This window comes from Trifolium pratense, linkage group LG7 (genome assembly GCF_020283565.1).
Source record: "Trifolium pratense cultivar HEN17-A07 linkage group LG7, ARS_RC_1.1, whole genome shotgun sequence".
Classification (NCBI taxonomy): Eukaryota; Viridiplantae; Streptophyta; class Magnoliopsida; order Fabales; family Fabaceae; genus Trifolium; species Trifolium pratense.
In genome coordinates this window covers 33,738,270-33,754,642 of record NC_060065.1, presented here as the reverse complement: position 1 = coordinate 33,754,642, position 16,373 = coordinate 33,738,270, and the positions used below count along the sequence as shown (strand labels likewise).

The 16,373-nt window shown below is 31.3% G+C and overlaps 3 protein-coding genes across 5 annotated transcripts; 2 read left to right on the top strand and 1 right to left on the bottom strand.

Annotated features, from left to right (window-relative positions):
- Nucleotides 1–1,781: 1,781 nt before the first annotated feature.
- On the top strand, nt 1,782–3,433 carry LOC123898647 (probable F-box protein At4g22030). The gene has a single exon (XM_045949664.1). The coding sequence runs from the start codon at nt 1,890–1,892 to the stop codon at nt 3,180–3,182; it is 1,293 nt and encodes a 430-aa protein (XP_045805620.1). The 5' UTR covers nt 1,782–1,889; the 3' UTR covers nt 3,183–3,433.
- A 972-nt stretch (nt 3,434–4,405) lies between these two features.
- On the top strand, nt 4,406–5,927 carry LOC123897331 (probable F-box protein At4g22030). The gene has a single exon (XM_045947935.1). It carries the CDS (start codon nt 4,577–4,579, stop codon nt 5,864–5,866), a length of 1,290 nt encoding a protein of 429 aa, XP_045803891.1. The 5' UTR covers nt 4,406–4,576; the 3' UTR covers nt 5,867–5,927.
- Nucleotides 5,928–6,397: 470 nt separating this feature from the next.
- Nucleotides 6,398–12,114, bottom strand: LOC123897330 (probable F-box protein At4g22030). Of its 3 annotated transcripts, none has more exons than XM_045947934.1 (4): nt 8,831–12,114; nt 8,626–8,741; nt 7,207–7,363; nt 6,398–6,589 (listed from the first exon to the last, which is right to left on the bottom strand). In XM_045947934.1, exon 1 carries the CDS (start codon nt 12,009–12,011, stop codon nt 10,719–10,721), a length of 1,293 nt encoding a protein of 430 aa, XP_045803890.1. In that variant the 5' UTR covers nt 12,012–12,114; the 3' UTR covers nt 6,398–6,589; nt 7,207–7,363; nt 8,626–8,741; nt 8,831–10,718. The 3 variants fall into 3 exon arrangements, with proteins under 3 accessions (XP_045803890.1, XP_045803889.1, XP_045803888.1); XM_045947933.1 differs by having other exon boundaries at nt 7,207–7,273; XM_045947932.1 differs by having other exon boundaries at nt 7,207–8,741.
- Nucleotides 12,115–16,373: the final 4,259 nt, after the last annotated feature.

Genomic DNA, 16,373 nt, shown 5'->3' with positions numbered 1-16,373 from the left:
ATTTTTATGCATTAAAAAATTATTAGTCGATTATTGTATTTTAGAAATAATAATATCACAAGAAAAAACACAATTTTATAGTTTATAAGTATTATACTAATTTTTCTATTTTTTTTTTTAAAATTCAATATTGACTATTATGATGAATAAAAATCCAAAAAATATCGAATTTTATATTTTTTACGGTTTTGATGAATAATATGTAGTTACTATAATTATTTTAATGATAAGAAAAATGATTTACTTTAAAAAATAATCATTTATCTATTAATTTAATTATCTAATGTACCGGTACATTAGAAATTAACATATGTACCATAGAATTTGCCTAGGTATATATGTCACATCTCTTATATATTCAAAATTCTCCCCATTTATAGTCATTGTGAGACTCAATAACTAACATTTGAAAACCAACATTGGGAGTACATGGCACCCCACGTTTGACTTGATTTTCCCTCCATCGTGATGTTCTATCCACACCTGCATCTCCTCCTATGAATGTGCCTCCATTTATATGTTAGTGGCGCTATAAACATGTAATACGAGTAAATTGCTAAATTAGTTTTAAGTTATAGAAATGACAACAAATAATAATTTGTTGATTGAGTTAATAAATAAAGTTGTGGATGAAAACAAATCTGTAATTCTCTATGTCCAGCTGCTTCACAAATATTCCATGGTCACAACTCAATTCCCTTTATTACTTTTCTTTTCTATATATTAATTCAACACCAAATCTTAATTTGATAGTAGTTGGTCTAAAATTTAGGTTGTTATCCTCTTTGGACTTTTTTATGTTGACATGCTTGTTTTCATCGAAAACATTTATTTATTATTCAGTCCTCTTAAATAAATAAGGGTTTATCACCCAATAAATAAATATACAAACTAGTTTCCCCCTTTATTCAAATCTTATTTTGATAATAGATTAAGGAAATTATGTTCACAGAGGAGATATTATAATTTATAATGATAAATTGAAAATCCAAATTTGTTAAAATATTATGTGGAACATTTTAAGACTTAATTAGTATGGACAAACCCAAAAAAAGTACTTCAAAATCAAAGACATTTCTAAACTATATATATTGACAAAGTAAAAAGTTGCTGCATAAATAGAATAACAGTTCACACCACAAGAATTACATTCATTACATATGAATAAAACATTCAAAGTTCCTATGATGGTAGCTAGCTTTTTATTTTATTCAAAGTTAAATAGTTTAATGACTAAACTCACACATATATATATACATCTTAAATATAGACAAATAGAAAATTCCAAATTCGAATTCAGTTCTATTGCATATCAAGTTCCTTGCTAGAGAGCTATGACACAATATTCATAGCCTTTGTTGTAAGCTAATCACGGATCATGATTCGCTGTAATATTACACGTAGTATTAAATCTCAGCCATTAATATTAAATCAGACGGTTCCGATTTAAAGATTCAGTTTTACACTTGAATGCAATATCAGCCGTCGATTTGAAATCGGACGACTCTAATCAATTACTACATACTGTAGTTTACGGCAGGAAATCCAGTTCGGCTAATTACTACCTACTACTACTACATAGTTTTGTTATGCAACTTTGTGGTTTTAATTTTACTACGTCGCATGTTGAGACCCAAACAAAGGCTGAGAATTTTGAATAGAGACTATGTCAATCCTTAAACTGGTCAATCAGGGTTTCCTTATTTCTTTTGACCCCTACCCCATACTTTGGTACGTACTTTACTATATATACAAAGATTCATACCAACTTATACATATAAACATTCAAATATACAAACTTAACCAAACCATTTCTTTCCCTACCTATAAACACAAATTAATTAAACACATATCATACCAAGAAACACCTTCAAATAACATTAATCCATATGGCTTCAATATTACAAAGTTCAGTTATACTTTCTTGTTCTTTATCATCATCAGCATCATCTTCAAAGAGAGTAATTAATGCAGCAATTCATCTCCCAAAACTCTCAAATATATCATTACCAAAGATCCAAACCAGAAAACAACATGTTGATCAAGAATTAAAAATACTCAAAGAGTACAATACTCCATTATTAGAAAACAATAACTCACAAATATTACACCATCAAGAACAACAACATTCTACAAATTCTAAAACCATTGTTCAACTCTATGCAATCTTGGAGGCCGTATCCGACAGAATAGAAATGCATCAAAACATTGGCGAACAACGTAACAACTGGAACACACTTCTTTTAAACTCAATCAACATGATTACTCTCACTGCTACAACCATGTCTGGTGTTGCTGCTGCTACTGCAACTACTTGTTCTGATTCATCACTTTTGGCTTTGAAACTATCTTCTGCTCTTTTGTTCTCTGCTGCAACTGGATTGTTACTTATCATGAACAAAATCCAACCTTCTCAACTCACTGAGGAACAAAGAAATGCTACAAGATTGTTCAAACATCTTCAGAAACAAATCGAGACCGTAATTGCAATAGGAAATCCTAGTAAGGAAGATGTGAAGAGTTCAATGGAAAAAGTTTTGGCACTTGACAAAGCTTATCCACTTCCTTTATTAGGAGCAATGCTTGAAAAATTTCCTGCAAAATTTGAACCTGCTAATTGGTGGCCTTCAAATATGTTTCAAAAGAAAAACAAACCATCGACCAAAATGGGAAAAATGAATGGATGGAGTGAAGAATTAGAAATGGAAATGAGGGAGGTTGTTGAAGTGATGAAGAGAAAAGATTCCGAGGATTATGAAAGACTTGGTAACATAGCTTTGAAGGTAAACAAGAGTTTAGCCATTGCAGGGCCATTACTCACAGGAATTGCAGCTGTTGGTTCTACATTTATAGGTAATGGTAGTTCTTTGGCTTCTTTTGTTCCTCTCTTGGCTGGTTCATTGGCTGCCACGGTTAATACTTTTGAGCATGGTGGACAAGTTGGGATGGTTTTTGAAATGTACAGAACTTCTGGTGGGTTCTTCAAGTTGTTAGAAAGTTCAATTGAATCAAGTTTGGAAGAGAAAGATTTAGAGAGAAGAGAAAATGGAGAGTTGTTTGAAATGAAGTTGGCTTTGTCACTGGGAAGAAGTGTATCAGAGTTGAGGGAACTTGCATCAAAATCAGGTTCTTATCGCATGGAAGGTGTTGACATAGATGAATTTGCTAGCAAGATATTCTAAGACATATTAACATCATTTAATTAATTCTTTATATGGTTTATTCTTTCATTCTTTGTAGTTAATTATCTGACTTATACATATGCCTCTTACTGATCTGTAATTCTTTTAATTTTCTTGATTGGGTCTTGCCTATTGTTATTTAATGCATGCATGCATACTCCATTGCACAATTGTGGAGAAAATTATAGTGCAGAAGATGAAGTTACTATTTTTTTTTTCCGGTTTCATATATAAATAAAAATAACTACTTTCACATTTATAAGAGAGTTTTTTAATTACATCTCGGTTGGTAGTTACAGAAACACGATGCACAGAGACATAAGTTCAAACTTAAAATTTTCCACTCCTCCAAAATTAAGGTTTATGAATCACGAAACAACTTGATAAAATAAATATTTAGTTTCATTTAATCTTCTGAAAAAAAGTAATTGTATTTTTAAAATAACGCATACCTCGTAAAAACCAGTTCTTTGAACATACTCAACAAAATTATAGAATGAGAGTGTTCGCCAATAAAATATTCAATTTAAATTAATTACATAGCGATTACAAAATAATAATATTAAAGTTATTTTTAGTATACAAGTCAGAACCACCACAATTATTAATCATTTTTTAATTTATATATTTACAAATATACTCTTATAGAACTCGCCCCGAACTCTGAACTACTAGGACCCCTTTCCCGTAGGAACTAGAGGGTGAAAAAAAAATTATCTTATATAAAAGTCTTAAATACGCTAACAAATAATAAAAAGATAATTATTTTAAATTTGGATATAAAAGTCTTTTAAACAATAAACACGTCTTAAAAGTTGTGATATTTTCTTATATATTATAGGACTAAAATTATCTCCAAAAGTCTGTTATAATAAGGACAATAATAAGGACAAAACGTAATGTGGTAAATCATATAACTATTAATTTTTGACATAATAATAATAAACCATGGTAAACAAGCACATATAGTATAGTTTTATAAATAAAAAAATACTAAGCAGTAATAAACCACACATTGTCAAATAAAAAATAAAAAATACTAACCACGAGTAAGGAGAGGCCTTTGATCTCGAAATACACAAAACTACGTCGTAACGTAGAACAGCGTATCCATACATAAGACCGAGTACAAGATGAAAATGTTTGAACAAACAGTTAGAGTTGAATTTAATGAACAACCAAAAAAAGTCAACTAGTACCAGCCAGTCAACATTTTCATTATCTGACTCATTCTCGTTGTTCACACATCATCTACTATATATTACAACTCACACACTCTCATTCAATCATCAAACAAATCTTCAACTACACAATAACATTAACACAAACACAGATTCACCACACACAAACAAAGATCTATCTATCTAACTTATCAAAGATCACATATATCATATATGGCTTCCATACAAGTTTCATCTGTTCTTTCTAGAACTCTTTGTTCATCATCTTCTTCAAATCCAATCAAATCCTCTTTCCATGTGCCAAAACTTCCTAAATCTCTATATATAGCTCCTAAAGTAAGACCAAGTAGAAAGCTATTTGAGGAATTAAATGGCCAATTCACACACACAATTCCAGTTAAGATCCAAGAAAATGAGTATTATTCACCTAAAAGTTCTCCTTCATCATCAAAAACAAAAACCATTACTCAACTCTATGCAATTCTAGAATCGGTATCCGATAGAATAGAAATGCATCAAAACATTGGTGAACAACGCGATAATTGGAACACCCTTTTGTTAAACTCGATCAACATGATCACTCTTACAGCATCCGCCATGGCAGGTATTGCAGCCATAAGTGGCTCCGGCGAGCCACTTTTGGCACTTAAATTATCTTCAGCACTTTTATTCTCAGCCTCAACAGGTATGCTAATTATCATGAATAAAATTCAACCTTCACAACTTGCTGAGGAACAAAGAAACGCAACGAGGTTATTTAAATCGCTCAAGTCCAACATCGAAACCACGATAGCAATAGGGAATCCCACAAAGGAATATGTAAAGGATGCAATTGCAAATGTTTTAGCACTTGATAAAGCTTATCCACTTCCTTTGTTAGGGGTTATGATTGAAAAATTCCCTCAAAAATATGAACCTGCTAATTGGTTGCCTACAAAAAAGTCAACTAGAAGCAACATGATTTCTCAAATTAATGAAACAAAACAAAAGGGGTGGAGGAAAAATGGATGGAATGAAGGGTTAGAAACTGAAATAAAAGATGTATTAGAAGTTATGAAGAGAAAAGACATGGAAGATTATGAGAGATTAGGAAACTTGGTGTTGAAGATTAATAAGACATTGGCAATTGCAGGGCCTTTACTAACTGGAATTGCAGCAGTGGGGTCCACTTTTGTCGGTCAAGGTTCATGGACATCTATAGTACCTGTTGTCGCAGGAGCATTGGCAACAGCAGTGAATTCATTTGAGCATGGTGGACAAGTTGGTATGGTTGCTGAGATGTATAGAACCTGTGGTGGATTCTTTCAAATGATGGAAAATTCTATTCAAGAGAATATATTAGAGGAAGATGAAGAACAAAGAGAGAATGGAGAGTTGTTTGAAATTAAGTTGGCTTTGAAATTAGGAAGAAGTTTGTCACAATTAAGAGATCTTGCTAGAAAATCAGCTTATTCTCGTGAAGAGGGAACAACAGTCGATGAATTTGCTAGCAAGTTGTTTTAAGTTTTTTTTTTCTTCTTGATCTAACTTAATAATTCTTTTATTCAATTATGATTATTACGAATTCGAAGCTTTTGAATTACTTAATGGTTTTTGTTAACCGTGAAGTGCGTCAAATACAATCATAAATGAATGTTTAATCAGTGTGACCATGAGATCGTGTACGAGTTAATTGATAACTGTAACGATCTTACGTGCATACACTACAAGAAAATAAACACTTTGCGACAGTTAAAATTGCAGTTTGCAACGGTTTCTAGTGTCGCAATTGCACATCTGCGACGGTTGTCTAACCGTTGCTGATTTGTGTGTCGCAAGAGAACATTGCAACAGTTTTGAAAACCGTCGTTACAACTGTCGCAGTTGTTCTTGCAACGGTTCCTAACTGTCCCTATATTTTTCCCCACATATTTAATAGCAGAGATTGCGACGGTTACAAAACCGTCGCAAGGATATTTTTTTTAAAATATGATTTTAATTTTTTTTATTCCTTTTGATGGCTTATTAAATAACAGTTATAATATCGATACAAGATTACGAGAATTAAAATGCACATGTATATAAATAACTTAATCTCATTCATATAATTAATTCAATAGTGACAACATCCATACATAAAAAATTTAATTAAATAACTTGAAACTCTAAAAGGAAAAAAACTAATCCCTAGTATGTTATGTTGCTTCATGATCCTTAATCATTTCTTGATTCTTCTTATTCAATTACCTGAAAAAACATAAGTATATATTAGGATACTTAAAAAAATGAACGGTATTGAACAAATTGACTTAGTTCATGGCATAAATTCCACAAGATAAATGGTTCATAGCTTCAAATATACATAATGGTGTCTCTTTTCTAAACACATCAAATAAATGAACCGATAACAAGAATACCATAGTAATATGATATCTTATGCAAACAAAGGATAAACTCTCTAACTCACAAAAATAGAACTCGGTAAATTACAATGTTATAAATATCTTAATTTCAAACCAAATCAATGGTCAACCCCAGGGATTTTCAAAGAGCAAATATGTTTTGTAGACACAAGTAGTGTCTCATAACAAAAAAAATAAAAGTCAGCAATACCAAGCCTAAAAACTAGCCGTTCAAAAAAAAAAACCAAGCCTTAAAACTAGACAGCAATACAATAGCAGTGCACTCATACATTATCTTCATTTAGCATATAAAGCAACCAAATTCCTACAATGCGTTCAGTACCTACACCATTATAGTAAGTCCCTTGATGCATTTATTACTTGATTAAAATTTATCTACTAATCCCCAAACTAAAAGTAACAGAAAACAAAGAAAAGAGACAAAAGGAGGAAATGACTTACGAAAACGGCGGCAGAGTTACAAAATCAGCAGCAGAGTTAAAATTTGGCAGCAGACTTAAGAAATTGGCTGCGCAAAATGAGAAATGCTTCTATCTTTAGTTGAATCCAATCTCTATCTGTGTGAGTAAAGTAATGAATTGCATGAATGACCAAACCCCTCAAACAAGAGACAACAAAAAAAAAAACTATTAAGAAACTTGGGGAAACTCGGTATTTCAGACTAACAAAAGGGAGGCACACTAAATCAGATTCTGCTCTAAGAAAGGGAAACTCAATATTTTAGTCAAGTTTCTCATATTTAAGTTTTAGTTACTAGTAACATTTACTTTTCGGGAACAAAATTTAAGTTAACAAAGAAAGCATCCACCACTGAATGTATTAACTCTAGAATAAAAATGAACACCACATTTTCTAAAAAAGTTGGAAATCCTTTTATATGCTACTAGTTCCATCCATACAATTTTGCTTCAATGTACACCATGACTTCCAATATTGTAACAAATCTCTAAAGCCGACTCTACAAGAAGCTCAAAAGACAGAGGAGGAAAATGAAAAAATGTAAGCAACAAGAAACATATACTAACAAATCAACCCTTGTATATTACCTTTCATTTGGTGTTTCAAAGTTCTTATGTGAGTTTTTGACATTTTCATGAATAATCTTATTAGGTGCTATTAGAATCAAAATTCATCATTGTTGTATGAAATTACGATACAAAGTCAATAGAATAAAATCCAATTAACTATGTTAAAACCCACTAAAGACACCTAACATCAGAATTCTTCTTTGAAGGTAGAACAAAATTAAGCAAGAGATAAAAAAGTGTGTTTTTTTTTTAATAAGCCAAATTTTATAAAAAATAGTGAACCAAGTACAAGGAATACATAGGAACACACAAATAGTACACAATTGAGCAAACAGGCAACCAGGGAACAGATGCAGCCAAGAGATAAATGCACGAAAGGTTACTTAAACTTCAACACTTTAATTGCCAACTAATGACACTCATGGCACCGTGAAATGAATACACAAAAGGTTTCTTAAGCCTCGTCATTTTAATTGCCTCAACCTATTCAAAACATTCCAATGCAAAAACCAATGCAATACTAAATAATTTTCTTACTAAAACTACCGAGTTTTTTGAACAATAGCTTCTTGTATAAGTTGACATTAGTTTTTATCTCAATTTTCTCAAAAGCTCTCTCATTTAACTTATTCATGAACACCAATAAAGACTTTTCAACAAGTGGTGAACCATAAACTTAATTCAAATGAAAAGCTCCATAAGATAGAAGCTAAACCAAAATTACCACTAAAAAGCTGGCAATGTTGAAAAAAGTATAAAACCACTATGCAAACATAGAGCAACATATATATAAAGCAAAAAAACCCCAGAAGACAAGAAAAAGAATCATCACCTGTGAAAAGTTTGAAAGCAGCTGGTTTACTTCTCCTCTATGTAACCTAAAACACATCTTACTTCTTGTTTATGTACTACCCCGGATCAACAATTATCGGCCTCGCACACTGGTGTCTAATAAACAAACACACATCAAATAATCAATCTCCATTCCCGAAACAAAACAAGAATCAATATCAATAACAAATGATAGAAAAACTTACTCTTTCCATCCAATGTCACTAGATGATCGATGAAATTAAGATCACAAGAAAACTAGCTAAATGTATGAAGCAGATATACTCATCCAAACCTCACAAAACAAAACCAACAAACATTTCTCAAAACAAAACATCATAAAAATCATACAAAATCATAAATTTCAATTCTCAACCTAACATGTCATTCTACTAATCTTCACAACCAACAAAAACAGATCCAAAGCAAAGCTATGATACAATCAATTGATAGTTGTTTTTTCAAAGTAACCTGAGATGAAAACAATGAACTATGCTCAATGAGAAAAAGAAAGAGAAGCTTTGTCACTAGCCGGAAATTTAGGGATTAGGGATTGGAATGAAGGAAAAAACAATTTAGGGATTAAGGTCGACGGTTAGGGATTTAGTACTTATTATAGAAAATGGCGATGAAGCAAATTCAATCACCATAGAATTTCAATCAATAAAACATAAGTAGAAAATGGAAATACCATTACAGTCTCTGAAAATAGCATTAAAACCTTTTTGCACAACACCTATATAAAGTAATCAAAAGTTTACAATCAAGCATAGTTAGGAACTTGCACTCATGCTCAGTAATTATTAGCAATGCCCCAACCCCCAAAATCTAGTACTCAAGCAAGAATGAAGCCATATATTAAACAAGACAGTTATTTTACTACAAAACAAGTGAACACAATTGCACCAACTATGCCTAATTTTCAATAAATACACATGATGTACTCACCCATCAGTTGGAATATTGGTTGTGGTCAACCTTACAAAGGCTCCACATATCAAAGGGAAATAAAAACTAACAGTGGTACTAACACCCACACACACCAGGTGCAGGGCCTTAAGCATCAACACATTGGAAGCAAAAAAAAAAAAAAACCAGTACAGCTTCAAAATAAAACAGATAACAAATAAACTCATCCAATTGAAAAATATTTGGTATTGTGATTCACAAGAGTTCCATCTAAATGCAATAAATCAACAAAACCCAAATGCTCCAATATGCTAAATACCTATCAACGAATTATTAATCAGTGAACAATTCAAACCAGTTACCATCTCAAAAACGAAGAGGAAAAAAAACACCAAAACCACAAAAGATCCCTCTTTTCTTCAATTTTCAATTGACTCTGAATCAAAAAAATAAAATTGAAGAGAAAACGAAATTCCCCATTCATCATCTTGTTTTGAAATGAGAGCAACGAACCAGTTTGCGATTTTGCGATTTAAGGAATGAAGAAAACGATTTAGGGATTAGGGTTGATGAAGAAAATGAGTAGATTAGGCGTGATAGGAAACTGTGATGAAGAAAACAGTTAGGGTTATGGTCGGAGAAGGAAACGACGGTGATGGAAACGACGGTGAGGAAACGGTGATGACACAGGCTCAATGACAACGAAGGAGTATTTTGTGTTTTTTTTGTAACATAGGAAGTGTTTTTGTGTGAGTGTGAGGATTCTATTTTCAATTTTATTTTTCAATTTTTTTGTTTGGAAAAAGAGGGATTCCATTTTAACAAGGCGCCAAGATGAAATTTTCGGTCATGGAAACAAAAACATTGCGACGGTTGTAGAAACTGTCGTATAAACCGTTGCAAATGTCTTTTCAAAATCACATTGCGACAGTTTTTTTTAAATTGTCGCAATGGAAGTGTCGCAAAATGCTTATTTTCTTGTAGTGATATGAGTGATAAATTGTTGGAACATAATTTGTAATAAAATAAAAGTTTTTGAGTATGCTTGGTTCCGACCTTTATTACATCGTTTGAACTAGAATCTATATATAGAAAAATAAAATGAGATAACAGCTAAGTGGTGAGCCATTTTCAAAATAATTGAAAGAATTATTCAAACAAGAAATCAAAACAAAATATTTTATTTCAAAAGAGTTTATTCGCAAATTCATCTATCTCACATCCTTCACTACGACATGAAGCAGATTTTGAAGCAAGTTCTCTCATCTCCATTACACTTCTTCCCAATGACAAAGCAAATTTCATTTCAAACACCTCTCCATTTTCTCTTCTATTCAAATCCCTCTCTTCAATAGTTTCTTCCAAAAGCTCAAAAAATCCACCACAGTTTCTATACATTTCAAAAACCATACCAACTTGTCCTCCATGCTCAAAACTATTAACAACAGTAGCCAAAGCGCCGGCAAAAACAGGAACAAAATTTACCAACATTTCATCACCTACAAAAGATGACCCTATAGCTCCAAGTCCTGTTAACAAAGGTCCTAACATAGCTAAACGCTTGTTAATCTTCAATGCAATATTCCCTAATCTCTCATAATCCTCAATATCTTTTCTCTTCACCACTTCAATAACCTCTTTCATTTCATTTTCCAATTCCAAATTCCACCCATTATTGCTTTCATTAATTTCCATCTTATTGTTAACTCTAGTTTTCTTTTTAGGTATTAACCCTCTGGTTCCTAGGGGAACAGGCCCCCAGTAATCCAGACTTCGACCGTAAGATAAGTAAAGTCTGGCCAAAAACTGTTTCCACCAGGAATCGAACTTGGATTCTCCTGAACGATCCGTTCTAGGGGGGACTCTAGTCTTGTTTTTAGGCCACCAATTAGATGCTTCATATTTAGATGGAAATTTTTCAATCATTTTTCCTCCTAACAATGGAAGTGGAAAAGCTTTGTCCATAGCCAAAATTTTCTCAATAGCATCCCTCACATCACTTTCACTAAGATTATTATTATTATTACAGCCAAGTGAAATTTTGTTTTGAATTTGTGTATGAAGCTTTTTAAAGAGCCTTGTAGCATTTCTTTGTTCTTCCGCAAGTTGTGAAGGTTGGATTTTGTTCATGACAAGTAACATTCCGGTCGCGGCAGAGAATAAAAGAGCAGAAGATAGCTTCAAACTCAAAAGGGGTGCATCAGAATCAGTACAACATGCAATACAAGACATAGTTGAAGCTGTTAATGTTATCATGTTGATAGAGTTTAATAAAAGTATGTTCCAATTCTCACGTTGTTGTCTTATGTTGTTATGCATTTCAATTCTGTCACATATTGCTTCTAAGATTGCATAGAGTTTAATACAAGTATTATAATTTGTAGAATTGTATATTTTTTCTTCACTTTCATCATGTAATATTTTTATGGTTTCAATAATATTTTTTAATATTTTTGGTGTATTTTCCTTAATTACCATGTTTCTACTACATGTTTTTGGAACAAAGAAGGAAATTCTTGGTAATTTTGGTAAATTGAAATTGGAACCACATTTGATTCTGTTAAAACATAGACAAGTAGAGGAATTAGATGATTGTAATGAAAGCATGTTGCAAGATTTCATGTTGATTAGCGTTATAGATGAAGATTTAGAATGCATATATTTATAGTAATAAGGAACTAGAAAAGAAGGTTCTAGATATTGAGTCCACTTTAGCCAGCCATAACAACATATTTGCGTGCGTCATAATCTTGGGTCCGTGATTGACTACAATAGACAACTATATCAGTTTATTGCGGTACAATTTATAGACAACTATATCGCTCTCTCCCTACAATTATATGTTGTTTTAAGAAGAAAAAAAATTATATCAAATTATAAGTCACTTTATATTATTAATGAAGTACTCCTTCCATCCCAAATTAAAAAGGAAAAAACAAAAATCACATTTATTAAGAAAAAGAAAAGCATGATAATTTGAAATATGTTTTTGTGTGTTTTGCTGGAATAAGTTGCATGAGAAGATGTAAAAATAATTTTTATTGGATGTTGTTTATTGAGAAAAGGAGAGAGAGAGAGAGAGAGAAAAAAAAAATTAAATGTAATTTGCATTTAATTTTATGAGATTAAGGAAAAAAATATTCTTGAAAATAATTTTTCCCTTATAATTTGGGACAAAAAAAAAGGAAGTTTTTTCCCTTATAATTTGGGACGGAGGGAGTATTTAATGTTATTTTTCTGATTATACTTTTAACTATTTAATACTCTTTTTTTTTCAATTCTTCAATTTATCTTTTCTATACCATTAATGAAGGATAATTTTGAAAATTAAATCATAATTTATCTTTTCCGTACAATATTAATTTCATTTCTTAATTTGTGTAATATGGTCAAAACAACATATATTGTGGTACGAAGGAAATATGATTTTAGTATATAGCTTTATTGGGAAAGAAATGAGGAGACTCAAGATACCAATTGTAATGGATAAATGGATTTTACGGACGAACCGATAAAATCCAAGTGTCAAGAGTAGGGATTATAATGATTTAGAATAAAATTCGTTATCAAGAGAAATTATGCAAACATAGTATGCATAGTATTGAATGAGAGTTTTTTAGAGAGAAGAATGTGTTTGTTAAAATGTTTGATCGATTCTCAAATGCACAAAATCTTGTTAAAAACAATAAAAGCTAAAAGGGTAAAAAAGTAAATTGACATAATATAAAACTAATATTTAAAATAAACTAATAACCTAATACTTATTTCCTATTACAATAATTATTTCTTGTCACAGATAAAAAAAAAAGAAAATATGGAAACCAATGAACAAATCTTGTGTAATATAACTTTTAATTTAATATATAGATAATGTTCTTTTTAATACAAAATCTAACATTTTTAGTTTTATTAATCAATGTTTCAGAGACACTAATTAATTTAATCTTTAAAATATTGGAGCAATAAAAAAAAATTGGAGCCATGGAATCACCATCATGCTAACGTAGGTGAATAGTAGTTATTAACATTCTAATATATATATGATGCATGGCTGATGGTCCAACAGCACTTTCTCTTCAGTTGCATATACTCCAATTTTGTGTGAATTGAATTGTGATACGTAAGACAACACGTCAACATATATGTCTCATATGTTTGTCTACTCACAGTATAATAGAATTTAGAATAGGTATTTCCAACAAAAATAACGGGTTGAATACACATGTGCAATACATTATACAACACGACCAAGTAAAAAATATGTTTGTATTAATTTATTTTTGAGCTTATATAAAATAGTTTATGTGTTCCGCGAACTTGCCTCAATTGGTTGAACATTGCATTATATATGCAGAGGAGGAGATCGGGGTTCGAACCTCAGTCATCCCACTTATCCACTTTAAGAGTGGAATTTCTAGCCGCTAAGCTATTTGACAAAAAAAAATATTAGGTAAATAAATAATTTTTTAATGTATTATTATATGTTTATTAAACTAGTTCATGAAAAAATAGTTTATAAAAAATATAATTTTTATTAGTGAAAATTTATGAATTAACATAAAATCTTATTTATTTGTATAAATTATTTTGCATAAGCTTAAAAATAAGCTAATTATGTCTTTCATAAATTAGTGTACTCAATGTTGTCTAAATTTTGTATGTGTTTTGGCAGCAATTTAATTTAATATATTTACAATGGAGACGACTGTATTTGATGGTGTGGATTTTTTAACTATTCATTAGATGCGAGGATTTTTTTTGGTAATATTTTGAACGGCAATGAGAGATCAATAATTTAATTGGCTGAGGTGAGGATCGCAATTCAAAATTGTCTTACTTTGTTGAATTTTAGTGTTCCAAATATTTGACTATTTCATATAAATTTATTCTATAAAGAGTGGAAATAAAAAATGAATCTTACAATTAGACAATCAATCAATTGTCTTAATCTCTGACATATCATTTGAACGGACTCCAAAAGTCAAATTTCCACACAATGCTCTTCAAGTAACCATTGATTCTCAACCCAGACGTCCCTTGTTTACGAACATCACAAACTATAATTAGTCATCATTCCACCTATGCTTTTGGAATAGAAATAGCCATTCTTTTATAAGATTACTTGACACTCGAGAGTATATGTTATTCTCATTCTTGCAACTTGACAATGCTTCTTACTTAACATTCATTTCTTCTTCAATATTGCAAAAATGATTTATCATATGATGAGCTTTATTATTACCAAATCAGAAATCCTCTCATTTGAAAGCATGTTCTTCACCTCCATCACACAATCATCACAACCTCCGAGTTCTTTTGGAGCACACCCAATACTTCCATCACTTTTTGCATTCCATTTGGTAAATATCTCAACACGACCCTTTGAATTACATGCATGTAACACAAGACACTAGTAGAGAATCAGAATCACCGCCATGCATGTTATCATAATCTGTATATTTGTATTGAAATTTCATTTTAAAGCGTGATTTAAATAATGCTTCCATTATTAATTAATTTCTTTGTAGCAACTAATGCAGATTTCAAATGAATGCTTGAGACAACTTATATAAAAGTCAACAATTGTATTATTTCATTTGTTGACCTTCATAGAAGTTGTCCCAAGTGTTCTTTTGAAATATGTCTTAGTTGCTACAAAGAAATGTGCAATTGAAGCATTAAACCAAGCTATGAAATGAAGTTCCATTGTAAAGATAGAGGTTACAATTACATGCATGGCGGTGATCCTAATTCTCTAACAGTTCCTTGTGATCCAAATAATTCAGATGGTCGTGTATACCAAATGAAATGCAAAAAGTGATGGAAGTATTATATGTGCTCCAAAAGAACTTGGAGGTTGTGGTGGATGTGTGATGGAGCTGAAACGCATGCTTCCAAATAATATATGATTTGATAACCAAAGCTCGCCATATGATAATGGTTTTTCAATTTTTAAGATGAAATTAATGTTGAGGAAGTAGTGTCAAGTTGCAAAAATAATAATATCATAGACAGCCCAATGTCAAGTGATGAGCGAATGTCTATTTGAATTCTAAAAGCATTGGAGGAATGGTGAGCCAATTATTTCGTGGTTTTCTTAGACAAGAGATAGGTCTTAATTGGGAGCCAATGATTACTTTTAGAGCATTGTGTGGAAATTTGACTTTGTGCGGCAGCTCAAATGATACATATGAAGTTAAAATTATTGATTGATTGTCTAATTACTAGGTTTGTGTTTTGCTCTCTTTTGAAATATAAACTTACTTGAATAGTGAAATATTTAGTATTCTAAACTTCAACAAAGTAAGAAGATTATGAATTTCAATCCTCATCTCACACCAATTATATTTTCTTATATCTCACTGTAGTATATTTGACTATTCCATATAAGTTTATTCTATAAAGAGCGGAAAAAAAATGAATCATACAATTAGACAATCAATCAATTGCCTTAACCTCTGACATATCATTTGAACGGACTCCAAAAGTCAAATTTCCACACAATGCTCTTCATGTAACCATTGATTCTCAACCCAGACGTCCCTTGTTTACGAACATCACAAACTATAATTAGTCATCATTCCACCTATGCTTTTGGAATAGAAGTAGCCATTCTTTTATAAGATTACTTGACACTCGAGAGTATATGTTATTCTCATTCTTGCAACTTGACAATGCTTCTTTCTTAACATTCATTTCTTCTTCAATATTGCAAAAATGATTTATCATATGATGAGCTTTATTACCAAATCAGAAATCCTCTCATTTGAAAGCATGTTCTTCACCTCCATCACATAATCATCACAACCTCCAAGTTCTTTTGGAGCACACCCAATACTT